This window comes from Astatotilapia calliptera, chromosome 18 (genome assembly GCF_964374335.1).
Source record: "Astatotilapia calliptera chromosome 18, fAstCal68.1, whole genome shotgun sequence".
NCBI lineage: Eukaryota > Metazoa > Chordata > Actinopteri > Cichliformes > Cichlidae > Astatotilapia > Astatotilapia calliptera.
The window spans coordinates 24028753-24042972 of record NC_137439.1 but is presented as its reverse complement, the minus strand read 5'-3'; the positions used below and the strand labels follow the sequence as shown (position 1 = coordinate 24042972).

At 41.9% G+C, this 14220-nt stretch overlaps 1 protein-coding gene and 1 pseudogene across 3 annotated transcripts in view; one reads left to right on the top strand and one right to left on the bottom strand.

Annotated features, from left to right (window-relative positions):
* The window catches only part of LOC113010015 (homer protein homolog 3-like), a 17933-nt gene extending 3911 nt beyond the window's left edge, over positions 1-14022 (top strand). For 2 of the 3 annotated variants that reach the window (XM_026148781.2, XM_080292793.1), the window contains exons 4-10: positions 2815-2946; positions 3045-3149; positions 4305-4438; positions 7937-8093; positions 12077-12175; positions 12272-12352; positions 12462-14022. In XM_026148781.2, coding sequence (XP_026004566.1) covers positions 2815-2946; positions 3045-3149; positions 4305-4438; positions 7937-8093; positions 12077-12175; positions 12272-12352; positions 12462-12647 — 894 coding nt within the window. In that variant the 3' untranslated portion in view covers positions 12648-14022. The remainder of the gene's footprint in view (positions 1-2814; positions 2947-3044; positions 3150-4304; positions 4439-7936; positions 8094-12076; positions 12176-12271; positions 12353-12461) is intronic. The other variant, XM_026148783.2, reaches the window with a different exon arrangement.
* Positions 1961-2562, bottom strand: LOC145421937 (protein LZIC pseudogene; annotated as a pseudogene).
* Positions 14023-14220: the final 198 nt, after the last annotated feature.

Here is a 14220-nt window from a genome sequence, read left to right as displayed (position 1 = left end):
ACAGCAGCTTGAGATTGAATTTTTACTCATCAACCACACTCCCACCAGAAGTCCTGTGAGGTGAAGAATTATATAACAAACTAAACCAAATCGAAGCTCAACACATCAGCAGCCAGACCATCTTTGGTCCGGGCTTGTGGATTTAGATTAGGCGGGTGGGGAGGGGACCCATCTGATCTCATCTTAGCACCTCTAGTGTGACCCACATTTCTGCTTCCCAGAAGGCAGCGCGAGGCAGCAGTTGGCCGTTCAGTAGCCCAATCCTGCCAGGGCTGGTGTCTGGCTCCACAGTAATCTTCTCTGCCACTGCTGCTCCTGCTGCTAGAATCCAGCATGTTATGTCAAGCACGTCGGCACACAAACGCAGAGCGCAGAGTTCATGTAATCATTGGTTGGAGGGGAAAGGGGTGGGGGATGCTTCTTCTTAAGCTGCCTGCAGTTCTAGTATTTTCAGTGCCGTTGCTCTAACACAGGAGATGACGTAAAATAAAACAGGTTTATAAATAGGTGTGTTTTCCTTTTCTTTTTTTCTTTTTTGGGGTCATGTGTTAGGAAGGACAGAGCCAGCTTTGGCAACTTCCCAGAGAATGATGTGATAAACCTGGTAGATATGTTTTGATTGTGCAGCTGCTGCCCTTTTGGCAGAAGTGTGAGCAATTGCCGAAACAGGTCTCAAGGGAGAACATGCGTGAAAATGGCATCCTGGTAACCTCCTATTAATGTTCATGCCAAACCAACCGCTGATTTTAACAAAACCTGTTCAGTAATACAAATACAGTGGCTCAATACTCCACTTCATGGCCTTGCTACTATATCATCTATAGCTGTGGTGAGGCTCTGCTGAGGCCTATTTTCGATTTAAATGCTCCAGCATAAGTCTCTAATGTTAGTGCGCAAAGATTTACTATGAAATGTGAACCAAATGTAATAACAACATGTCCAGATGCTTGTGGAAGCATTAAAACTCTCAATCTCACTGATGGGAATAAACAAAGTGAGTAGGGACCGTGAGTGTCGGTGCTAAAGTCCAAGACCACCCCTTTCATGCCGTGGCTGATGAAACACTTAACTTTGGACCACAGAGTTAAATGCCAAGCTGGATGCCACATCCCTGACATAGCTAAAATGTGAACCCTGTTACAACATCTGCACACATCCTTTAAAGCATTCTGTTTACACACCAGTAAACAGTCTTCATATGGGGAGTTACATGGTGCATTAAACATTCAGAAGAAGGTGTGATGGGAACGTAAAGAGAGTGTGTATGGTTTGGTGGGGCACACTGGCGTACTCGACCTTCACTTTGATCTTGGTACGCTTCAGTTACTAATATCGATCTCGCTCTGCTGTGACTCCATTGGTGTGACTAAATTTGACCACAAACAAACACGTTAACACCTGCCGGGCATTACTCCCAAAACATGTCCCGCTTTATACATTCAGATATTACATTCACTTCCTTCAGTGCTCACTGTAAGTCTGCAGAGGGATTTTCCCTTTGACATGCTTTATTTACTATTTTACTTTAAATGGAAATGTAATTTACAAAGTGAATGTCATGCGGTATTTATTAGGATGGGAAAAATAGTGGAATTCAGTAGGAAAATGCATATTGAGGTGTTGTCTAGTTATTAAATAATAGATGGACTGGTACTTATATAGCACTTTTCTACTCTACTTATTCGCCTTAGTTCTTTTAAACCTAACATTCCCACTGAGGCTCAGGAGGTAGAGCGGGTTGTTTATCAACTGAAAGGTTGGTGGTTTAATTCCTGGTTACTCCAGTGTCCTCAAGTTGAAGTATCTTTGGCCAAGATACTGACATGGAGTTTTATCTACTGGGGTGTTTTAGTATAATACATACAGTGCTTAAGAGTAGAGATGTGTTTGAGTGAACGAAGCACTTTTTGTGCTCAGATAGAAGAACTGCTATATAAATATCATTACATCTGCCCAGGGATACGTCAGCAATCAGCCAGGGAACCACTTACCCCCCAGTTGGTGGATCTTCTGAGCAGCCAGAGGCACATCTGTAGAATTGGTTTTCACACCACAGCTAACTAAAGGCTTTTTTTTAAATTTTTTTTTTTATTAAAACCCTTGTTTTGCAGTCACTTTTTCAAACTGAGTCTGAGTGTCGCTGTGGTGTTTTCAGTGAGAAAAGTCTCATCTTCTGGAGTAAGACTCTCTCCAAGTTTTCTCAAGGCTGTGAGGATGTAAATTTTCTGCTGCGTGTCACATCTGGTAACAGTTTCCCCTTCATCACATCCGGGCCCATCTCTGCCTGTCTTATTCTCAGTCGTTCCCGGCTGCTTCAAGGAAAGAGTTGTATCAACTCCCAGGTTTTGGAGGCATCAGCCAAGCCTCCAGCGGCTCATCACCCACTGAGCTCATCCACAATGATCTCATCTCCTGACATAAGTCATTGAATTCATCCAGCTGCTCCAAAGTTTCCTTCTTTGTCTCTTCATGCTCTTCCTCATCCGGTTCTTCTCAGCATTCCTCCAGGTCCATGAGTTGATGCATTAATTTATCGAGTTGTTCCCCCATATTCTGCCTCAATTTGTGGAGAGGTCATCTACGGTTAAAACTGCATTTTGATAACTTTCTTAGTAAAGTAAGAGTAAAATGTTACCATTCACTGGTGAAATGTGTCATAAGTTATCATAAGAAATAAAAATAATAACTTGCAGTGCCTCAGTTAGAGCATGTTGCTGCCATAGTCTAAGAAGGAAGATAGCGTCTGCTCCCAGAGCCATCTGCTCTCTTCACCTGCACCTAAGGGGACGACCTCTGTTATCTCTTTATCTGCAGGCAATTATCAACTGCACTGTTACGCCCAGCATGACATTTACTAAGACGTCTCAGAAGTTTGGTCAGTGGGCTGACAGCCGCGCCAACACGGTCTACGGTCTGGGCTTTGCCACAGAGCAGCAACTGCATCAGGTAGGTCAAAGTACAGCATTTTTAAAAATGTGCCATCCATTTCTTGTAGAGGGTTTGTGCTGCATTGTCTAGGTCATGACTTGCCCTCTCCTGTACAGTTTGCAGAGAAGTTTAAGGAGGTGAAAGATGCAGCTCGTCTGGCGCGAGAAAAGTCACAGGACAAAGAACTGGCCAACACTGCACTCACCATCGCTGCTCCTCAGGTGAGCGCCGTCCTTTTAGAAAGCATGAGCATGAAAGAAGAGCAAAGGTTTGTGAGTGTCACCGAGAAGCTGTAAATGCGAAACCTCTGTTATTCATGCACATTTTGGGCATTTCAAGACTGAAATTAGATGATTAGGTGAATGCTCCTGTATTACTTGCTGCAGCTCAGCTATTAGACAGGGCCGCTGTGACTAAATCAAAGGAGGGACGGGGAGAGAGGGGAACGAAAAGCAAAAGAAATGTGAGCTGGGTCAGTTGTCTCAGAGGGAAGTGAAAATGAGGAAAACTAGGACGATGGTAAAATTATCCGATGCTGCTCAGCAGTACACCACACTCACAATTTCTCCCCACAGCTACCCAGAAGCCTCTGACTTGAAACACTTCTAATGATGAAAACGTAGTCAGCTCAGGGCCCTTTTCCATCAATAAAGAATAATCAGCCTTCAGTTACATCTGCCTGATCTTGAGGAACATGCCTATTTCCTTTTTAATTCTACGGCTGAGCAGGTTCCAAGTGACGTCTCTCACTCCCGATCGATTTAACGAACACATTGGGAGAGCCAAAGCTCCAGAAAATTGCCAACTGCTTCAATTCATTGTACTTGCTAAGTGGCACTGCACTGCATAACTGATCAGTCCGCAAAGCACGCTTTCTGACTGTGATGTGTTGAAAAGGTCATTTCGTGTTGTGTGCTTCGTGGTGATATGTTCTTCTTTTCCGTTTTTTCCACCTCACGGATTTCCTCTGCAGTTCTCACAGGTGAGTCATTATTTAGAGGAAATGTAAAACACGTGTGCAGGAAGCATCTTTATTTTTTCTTCTTGCCTCTGAGTTTTATACATTTTATACCTTCTCTGATGGGCAGACAGCTCTAAGCTTCTCATTTATCAGACGCTAAAACTATCGTGTTACAGCAGTCAGTCCATCGAGAACAAGACCGCGAAGAGAGAGTCATTTATTATTATCACGAGCTGTATAGCTTTGCTTGATTTTATATGCAGACTTTGACTTGAATGGGATTTTAACATCTAAAAGCAGGCGGTCTGTCTTCACTTTGAATAAATCCATTTAATGCAGAGTCTGGTTTTTTTTTTATTTCTTAATAATTCTGCATTAGTTATTATGAGAGTCCATTTACTGATGTGTTTCTCAGGACCTCTCGGATGAACTCCAGTCTCCACCGGTGATGTGCGTGAATGGACCGGAGGACAAGCTGTTTCGCAGCCAGAGCGCAGACATCACCCTGTCTTCTGAGAAGGAGCGCATTAAAAAGATGCTCTCTGAGGGGTAACTGCACACACACACACACACACACACACACACACACACACACACACACAGAAATGAAACCAAGGAAGCCTTGAAGTTTCATTACTGAGAGCTGAAACAGCCTGATTTCAAACACACCCCATGACCTTCTTCAGTGAAAAAGGTTTTCTAGGTAAATCTCACAACTCGACAGCCATGTTGGTAATGCCAAGTCTTTGCAGTTCCACTATACCTGGGTTTGCATCAGCGCAACATGGCTAGTTTTATGCTTTTGTATTTAGCCATTATGAAGAGGAAGACTGGCTTTTTAGAATATGAACAGACTGTATTTACAGATACATACGGTCATGTGAGAATTGAATTTTTTGGAAGTGGAATAACTTAATTTGTCATCTCTCACATCACCGTGGTGGAATTCAGACCCACTTTTCCTTATACCGCTGCTTCAGCTCATTAAGGCCTACAGGCATTAATTTATGCACAGCTCACATCAGCATTTCAATCGGGTTGAAGGTGGACTTTGACTGGGCCTCTTGTAACACCTTCTTTTTTGTCCATACTGTTGTATATTTGCTGCTGTCTTTAGGATCATTATCCTGTTGTGTGACTGAGTTTGGGCCAAGTTTTAGCTGTCAGCCTCACATTTGACTCTAGAGTACTTTAATATACGGAGCAGTTCAACTTTGTAGATGCAAAACAAGCCCAAATCATCACCCCTAACAGTTGGCATGAGGTGTTTGTGCTGACATGCTGTGTTTGGTTTTCTGGTGCTGTGTATTATGGCCTAACTTCTCCGCTTTGGTCTCGTCTGTCCACAGCACATTGTCCCAGTGTGCTGTCATGAACGTCAGCATTTACCATGCTAACCTCTAATGAGTCTGAGATGTAACTCTTGGTGTTTTTGAAACTTCTGTGAGTATTGCACATTGTGATCTTGGGTTTCATTTTCTTGAACATCCAATCCTGGGATGTTCAAGAATTGCGTTAACACATACCTGAATGGTTCAAGGACATGCAGCATCTACTTGAGCGTGTGGACTTATAGGGGTCAGAGATTGAGCTAGGGCTGGGCGATATGACCCAAAATTCATATCTCGATATTTTTTAGCTGGATGGCGATATAAGATGTATATCTCGATTTTTTTTTTTTAAAGCCATAAGTTAAGAACAAAAAGAGAGTTCTTAGTCACACTGTGTCCCAGATGTCACACAGGCACTTTTATTTACATACAGCGTAGATATTACTCAAAAATAAATTATCAGCATATATTAAATAATCATGGTCCATAAATAAAAGAAAACAATGTTGTTTTTGTGCATAACAAAAAGCTCACAATTGTGCAGTCAAAATGTAAACTAAAAGACGCTGAGCATAATAACAAAGAGACAGATTTCACAGCTGCTCCACGTCTCTGAACGGGTGCCATTTGTGGTCCTTATACACACACAGTACGTATCACTCCGCGAGGCTCCTCCTCTGTAGCCGTAATTCTCCGACAATCCATCAAGCGGTGCACCTCCGTAGCTTAGCAAAGTCATATTAAAACATTTTTTGACAGATTGCTGAGCGCTGTGTACCACATAAAATCGGTTCGCGGTCAGTAAGCACAACCAGAATTCATACATAAGGCGCACTGTCGATTTTTGAGAAAAGGAAAGGATTTTAGGCATGTCTTTAGCGCGGTTAGCTCGCTAACACGTTGACGCCATCCAGCCCCACGCACGGTAACTCGCTAACGGAGATTTTCCGCTTTCATCTTGTCATTGCCTGCAGGTGAAGCTATGGGGGAGGGGGAGTTGTGTTCAGTGCAGGAGAGGCGAGGCCGAGTAACGTTGCGTAGAGACAAAAGTGGACGAAAGAGAGGCAAACCTGCGGCTCCACAAGTATAATTATAACGTAACATAGACTATATCGATATAAACGATATTGTCACATCTTATATCTCGTATGAAAATATATCGATATTTTTAAAAAACTCGATATTTCGCCCAGCCCTAGATTGAGCCACTGACATTCTGATTGGTCGATGACCCGCTCTACGTGGCCACCCTGACGGAAAAATACAGTATAACAATCTAGTAGTTGCTGTAACCACGCACTGTGTTTTACAAACGGTCTTTGTAACATCATGAGGGTTTTTCAAATTTCAAGTGGACTGTGCTTCTGGCTGCACTTAACCAGACAATCCATTACCTTTTGGTTCCTGAGTGTTATCATGGTTTTCATTTTTTCTGTGTTAATTAACGCCGCTGACGTCATTCAGTTTGTGAAGCTCCTAAGGAAATGAACAGGCCATTGTCGAAGTGTTGACTCATACATAACACTGAATGAGGCTTGGAAGCATCCCTCCATTCAGTGCTTTGAGCCACCCACAATGCTTTTATACCCTATAGTCCAATTACCACGAAGAAAGCAGCTCCTGAACGGTTACCATGGCAAAGTGTGGCCAGTTTACAACATCAAGCTTTGGAGATGTTGGACAGAGCAAAGGAAAAGGATCAAAGATGAAGAGAGCATATCAAATTCAATCATCGTATATGTCTTCTGTGCAGGTGGCATAAAAGTGGACTCATGGAGTGGGAACTGGCTTGTCTTACTCGCTTACAAGTCATGCATTCATCAAATGTGCAGGAAATTCAGTTTAAAGCCACAGAGATAAAGAAGTTTCAAGGTCACTTCATTTTAAACTGGAACAAACGTCAGTGGGGACTGAAGAACCGTGATGGAAAGATGTGAAAAATACACAAATCTTTATCTGTCATCATCATCTGTCATCTTTCGTTTGTCTTTTTCCTTTCCAACGTCTCTTGATGCAGTTGGTCAGTTTGATCTCTGCTCTCTGGGTCGGGGTTGGGGCTTTAATAAGTGTTTCTTTGCTCTGTCACCAGACCTGTGAAGTAAGTTTCCGTCTGCCCTTTAGGTGTGCGGCTGCAGGCTACAGCCTCCTTAACACTTGTGTAGTGGCTCTGTGATTGTGTTAACCAGACTATCAGAGTTTCATCATGTTCCAGACTCTTGGCAGCAGTACAGCTTGCTTGTTACTCCACAACCAGCTATTGTTTTTTATCCTCATGTTGCAGTGCTTGACACAAGACTCGATTTAATATTGAAGTCATCAACATGTGGCAGTTTTGTTTATTACTAACACTGCATAAGCTTTTTTCCCTGTAAAGATTTGTAAGTACCTGAATCAGAATCAGCTAAATTTGCACTGCATTGTTTGATCAGTTTTCTCAATTTTATATAGCGGGATACAGAGTTAGATATGACTCCACTTAATGAAATCTAAAATCTAAAAAGCATTGTTGCTTTTGTTTAAATAAGTAACAATTTTTCTTCTTTGTGAGGAATTTTAACATTTTTTTTTTAAACTCTGATTGAAAGTTAAGGTCCAGCTCACTGAAACAGCAACTGATGAAACGGCTCTCGAGTCTATCCCAGCTGCCATAGGGCGGGAGGCAGGGTGCGTAGTTTTGGATTTGACGTAGATGTGTATTGGTATTCGTGTTTTTCAGGTCTATTTGTGAGATGAACCTGGAAGCTGAGCTCTTCACTTTACAGGACAGCAACTCTAAGTTGGTGGCAGCTTTGCATGAAGCGAATGCTAACGTGGAGCAGTGGAAGAAACAGCTGACAGCATATCAGGAGGAGACCGAAAGACTCAGAGACCAGGTGAGCCTCAGGGAGTTTGAGGATGCTCTGATGAAGTGTGTTCACCCTGAAGTCTCACCTATTAAATTATAGAAACATATAAAATACAGGATGTTTTTTTTTTCTTGTTAAAAGCAGTAATTACTATTACTATTGGTTTTGTCTCTTTATCTTTATGACTGATTAAGTCAAACTCCTTGGATCTGAACTGGAAAAAACCCCCACTAAGAGTATACATCACTACTACTCCATCAGTGAACAATAACAATGAGATCCATTACTAAGCTTTATGCCAATAATATCCAAAATTGTCTGGCATTTGCTGGCCACAGATACATTTAAAAAAGCTGGGAAAAAAAGTGTTGTTTTGCTGAGCTCATGCAGCAGGAGATCTGGATTAAGTCTGGGACTCCTGCTGCGTGTCACGCCCCCATCTCTCCCCATGTACCTGTCTAAAACTTTCAGAATCTAATGAAGACATAATGACCTAAATAAACTTACAAAAAGCTCAACAGAGTACATGTTTTAATTTTGAGTACACCTACACGCTGCAGACTAAATTCTTCTTCCTCATTCCCAGGACTTTTTAACCTCCCACTTTTTTATTGTGTATATAGTAGCTTTTGTCTTCATAGCTTCTTTGTATCCCTGCACTCCAACTTTTATGTGAGACTATAACATCCCACATGTGAGTTTTGCTTTGGATGCTTAAGCAGAAAGTCACCTTGTAAACGAAATCATTTTAAAGCAGATGGTTTGAAACTGCATTTTAAAAAGAGTCATTTTTGGGTGATGGTAGCTTTATTGTAAAGTGAGTGTAGCAATGCAAACATCACCTTTCCTTTAAATCCTGTTAATGCTTTCTGAAGAGTGCTGGAGTCAGATGCTGAAATTGGCTGAATGATCTTATTGTTTTATTTCATAATAATTTGTTTTCAATAGCAAAAAAGCAGATTAAAATATCTCTGTACTCTGGGTTTTCACTTTTCTCCACTGGTCCAAAGACACACTCAGAATTTCCCACTGCCTCACATCGCCTCTTGTCTAATGCACTCTGGCTGAGAAGGCTCCATCCACCAACTATCAGCACAACAAGGAGTTTAAAGAACGGAGGGATTAGTTATTCATGATAATGCACCATCTGTGACCTAAAAGTTGAGACATACGGTTAACAAAAAGTTAAAATTCTGAGTCTAAAAGCTGAGAAGTTTTCTCCTCTGGCCTCTGAAGCTCTTATACAACTCTGCAGTAACCTGTGGAATAGAAACTAATGGTTAAGGTCACACCTAGTGATCATTTCTGTGGAACAGGAACACAAGTAAGATTGCACAAGCAACAGAGAGATATTGCTGCAAGACTGATCCGGGGTTGTGTGCCTCTACGCTGCTGAGCGAAGCCCTGCTGCTTTTGATTGGGTCGTCCTTTGCAGACACTATATTTCCTTGTTTTGAAACTGGTTGTTTGGAAAAAAGAAGCTTTGCTGGTAACACACTCCATCAATCTCTGACTTGTGCTGCAGGCTTTTTCCCTCAGAAGCTTTAATCAAGGCGTTATCTGTGCTGGTTGAAGCGGTTCACTAAGTACACGCCAAATTTCACGTTTCGCCACGAGGGAGTTCGGTCTAAACACAGAGCCTCACGAGGGTTTTACACTTGAATTACTTCTCAGGCTCCGGTGGATGCAGATGCCGCTGCCCTCCCTGTACCCGCTCATCAATAAAAGGTATTTTCATATTTGCTGGGAGCTGATTCCGCTGGGGACGACGTCGCCTCAGGCTGACATTTACAAACCTCTCTGATTTGATGCTTTAACACCTCGATCCCTTTCCATTATAGCCCAGCCTTACAGTATCGATCACTACTGTTTCATTCGTAAGCGCTCCCCTGGTATTTCAGTAAGAAACAGCTTTCACTATTTTGGTCCACATCGACTGATTTAATCATACAAGTGAGAACCCCGTCTCCTTTGGACCGAGCTAGTTCCTACTGTTTGAGGAAGGGGACCAGGTGGCTGAAAATGGTTCATGTCTCCGGGGTGGTGTGTGTGTGTGAGAGAGAGAGGGGGGTTTGTAGGACAGCAATATCCTACTTTCAATGCCCCAGTTAGGAAAAAATGAAAAATCACCAGAGGGAGTTGGCATCCACTTGTTTCTCTCTTCTTCTTTTTTTTCCTCTTTTCTTCTTTTGAGTCTAAACCATACGCCGTTTAAAATAATCCAACGGGGCATTCGGGGTGTTTTTGGAGGTGTCCTTCTGTTTTTCTTTCTAATTCATGGAGCTCAGATGAAATGCAATGCAATGAGGATTTCATTCGTTAAAGTGTTGCTCTTCTACGGCTTCATTATAGTAGAAGTAGCCGCTTATTGTTGCAGGTGAACGCTGTGAGCCATCTGTAGGTGTGACTGAAAGCAAACAGAGTTGAGTGCTCTCTGTGATAAGTTTAATTCTGTCCGCCGATGAGCTCTTTAGCTTTGATAAGAGTTATAGGTGTTAAAAGTCTATGAGTTTTCCTGTTATTCACCTTTACGTTTCATGTCGTTGTTAAAATCTTTAGGCTTTTATGTCTGAATTACTATAGTGTGGTGCAGGGACTGGGGCCTTTCGGTGTAGAGGGTTCTCCTGCCTCTCACAGTGCAAATGCATGCATGTTACTGTAGGTTAACTGGTGATTTTGACTGGCCATAGGCGTGAAAGTAAGCATGAATGGCTGTCTCTGTGTGTTATCTCTGTGATGGGCTGGTGACCTGTCCAGAGTGCATCCTATCTCTTGCCCTGGCACAGCTGGGATTGGCTTCCGCAGCCCTGCTTATCCCTAAATTGGATAAGCCGATAAGAAAATAGATGGATGGTCCAAACTGAGTGCATCATCAAAACGTTCTGACGAATGCTAGAATAAGTCCTTTTAATGTTTTTAGCTGTGCTTCAGTTATTTTGGTTGTGTTTTACCTTAATCCGGACTGTAAAATTCAGTGGGATGGGTTACCATGTTTACATTTATTCCTGGTGAATTCTAATGTCTATGCAGATACTATATTAGAGCCACACTTTGGTTAATATTTATAGCTTGACGTAGCAATAGTCATCAATGATTTGGATAAAATTTGGCATAGCTATTCCCTTAGGATGGAGTGTCATAACTGATCGCAGTGACATCATCAGGTCAGAAATCAGTTTATTCAGCTGAATATTAAGTACCTCCAAGACTAATCGGCACATGATAAACATGGTAAACATTACACTTATATAATATCAAGTGCTAACTCTGCACATTAGCATGCTATTCTGCTATTTGATCTCAGAGATAGCAGTGTGTCCACAGATTCTTGCTTAGCTGTATTAAATAATGTTCTATCAGCTGTGATCAAGCCATAACCTCCACCTTAGACTGTGTGTATGTGTATTTCAGCTCTTAGACTGGATGGCATGGTGCAAAAATGTGTAACTTACTGCTCAGGGCTTCCTTTTCAGTGCATAGAAAGCAGTGCTGCTGTTTGTGTTTGCCCACCAAAGCTATTTCTGGATTGTACACATGGTGAAGTGCCAGCCAGCGTGCGAATTCGTCTTTGTGGCATTTTGTCCTCTTCCACAGCACTCTTATGAAACCAAGGCAGATGGAGGAAGAGGCGTTGTGTTGGAGAAAAGCTGCACAGGATAGAGTGTTAAACTAGGCTGGATGGGCCGACTGGAGCCTTTCTGTGTGGAGTTTTCGTGCTCTCTCTGTGCCTGCAAAGATGTCGAAAAACATCCATGTAAGGTTAATTTTAAGCTGGTTAGAGGTGTGTTTGTGAGCATGAATGGCTGACCAAGGTGTTCCCTACATCTCAACCAAACACGAGGTCACTCTGATCTGCATTTCACATTGTCTTTGTTCTCATTATAGTTCAATTGTTTTAAGTAGACCAGGGAAAAATAATTTGAATCAAACCAGTAATAGTCTGGACCAAATAAAAGCTTTTTAAAACATTGTCTTACATACACAACATTTCCATTGGTGTGTTTTGTAAGGTGGCTGACCTTGAAGCCCACGGCCCCAGTGATCTGTTGAAGGATGAGCTGACCCAGTCCCTGGAGGAGCTGGAGGCCTTGCTGAAGGCTAAAGATGAGGTTGGATATTTGCTAAATAACAAGGAATGACATGACACATCAACAAAAACATACAAAAACTGACTTTTTGATGAGTACCTTTCATTCATTCTCTAGGAAATTCACATTTTGCAAAGCAAAAAAGGAGAGTACCACGAAATGGAGCATCAGCGCGACGAGGCCATCCACAGATTACGGGTAGGAGTGACGTTTTTACAGTAACTCGGCACGTTTTCATTGCTTATCGGGTTCTGGTAAACCTTCTAATATTTCCCTCTGCCTTTTCTGTGTTTACCGTTCACTTCAGGAGATGGAGATGCGAAACTCGGACCTGGAACGTCGCATCCAGAACACGGAGCAGAACCTGAGTAACTCTCTGGAGGACCGGGATCGCTTGGATACTGAGATCCAGAGAGCCATAGAAATTCTGGACATCAAGATCTTTGACCTTAACGACCTCCGCCAGAGCCTTGTTAAACTTATTGACAAATAGGAAGGGTGGGTGAAACACGGCAGAGTGCAACCTGTAAGAGAAATGGAAGAGAGGACAGGGGTTCCGGCAGGAAGCAGTAAACAAAATAAGAAGGAGCTGGTCCCGGTCCTCTTCAAGCACAAAACCCACCTCGGCTGCAGGAAGGTCTGTGTCACAGCAGTGACGGCAACATCGCGCTGACTCTGAGCAGCAGCATATATATGGTAGAGCTTGTCCCGACTTAACGTAACGCTTCATGTTGCTTTCGAGGGTAACACTCAGTGCAATAAACCAACTTATAAGGTAAGTGCTTAACAATGCTAGTCGTTTAGGATTTAGAACTGGTGCTTCTGGTCTTAAGGATCACCTTTGTACCCAAAATCACAATGCAGTGTCAATATGAACAATAAGAGGCCTTGTTTTTCATCTTTACAACAAAATGAGTCCATGCTTAGAAACAGAGGAGCTGAAAAGTGAATGCACAAGACAAAAAAAAAGAAGTTTAGCTTATTTAAGAGCCTGCATACGCCATAATTATTACTGGGTTAACAGTTCACAAAGGTCTTGTAGTTACCCATACGTAATCTAGCAGCTATATTGTGTAATGTGAAGGACCAGTGTTATTTTTTCAAAGGAATATTCAAGGATAGCGTGTGCTCGTAGTTGTCGATAATGTGGTTAATCTAGGACATGCAACTTGAATAGCAACAGCATCTAAACATTGACACCAAAGATCAAATGCTAAGAGCAGAGGGGGAAAAAGAGTTTTCCGTGGCGCGTCTTTTATCACATCCTCATTTCTTGTATTAGGAAACTTTTGATTCCTCAGTAAGCTACTTAAGTACATGATAGTAAGTAGGAAATATTAAGCAATTAAAGTTAGCATAACAATGGTTTTCCAAATGATATAAATCAATAAGCTGCACTTAAGAAGTAACCATAGGAAATTAAAATGCATCACTTAGTCTTACAGGTAAATATAAGTGACTTTTGAGCTTGTCCAGTCTGAATGATATGCTGTGCATCATCTACTAACAAAGCACTAACTTAGTAACTTATTTACAATAGCTTCACATCTTAATGAACACGTTTCTCTCATTGGTGTGATGCATCTGAAGAAATGTAAGATGTTTTCTGCCTTCTGTTACTTTTGAGCACATTACCTTTAGCTGTGGACAGTATGCCATAGGCCTTGAGATTGTGGCCGTACTGTATGAATAATTAAATACGTTAAAAAAGAAAAACTCAATGTCTACTTCAGAGTCTTTTCGTCACACAGACTGTATCATATGACATTTTTTAAGCCTTACTGTACGGAGGATGAATGTGAACAGTGATGTCGGCTCTCTGGGCCACGTCATGGTGGTTTGAAAATAAAAGCAAACATTAAAATCGCTTTATGCAGCATTTCGTCTTTTTTTTTCTTGGGTTTGTTTGTTTTTCTTTGGTGAATATTGCATAGAAAATACTTGGACACTGAAAAAAATGCTTGTATGAAAGAATGAATGAGATGTCTTGGAAGTGCTCTGAGTACTTAAGTATAAGAACCAGTCCATTTACCATAATTTGCAGGTGCGACTAACTGACTCAAAAC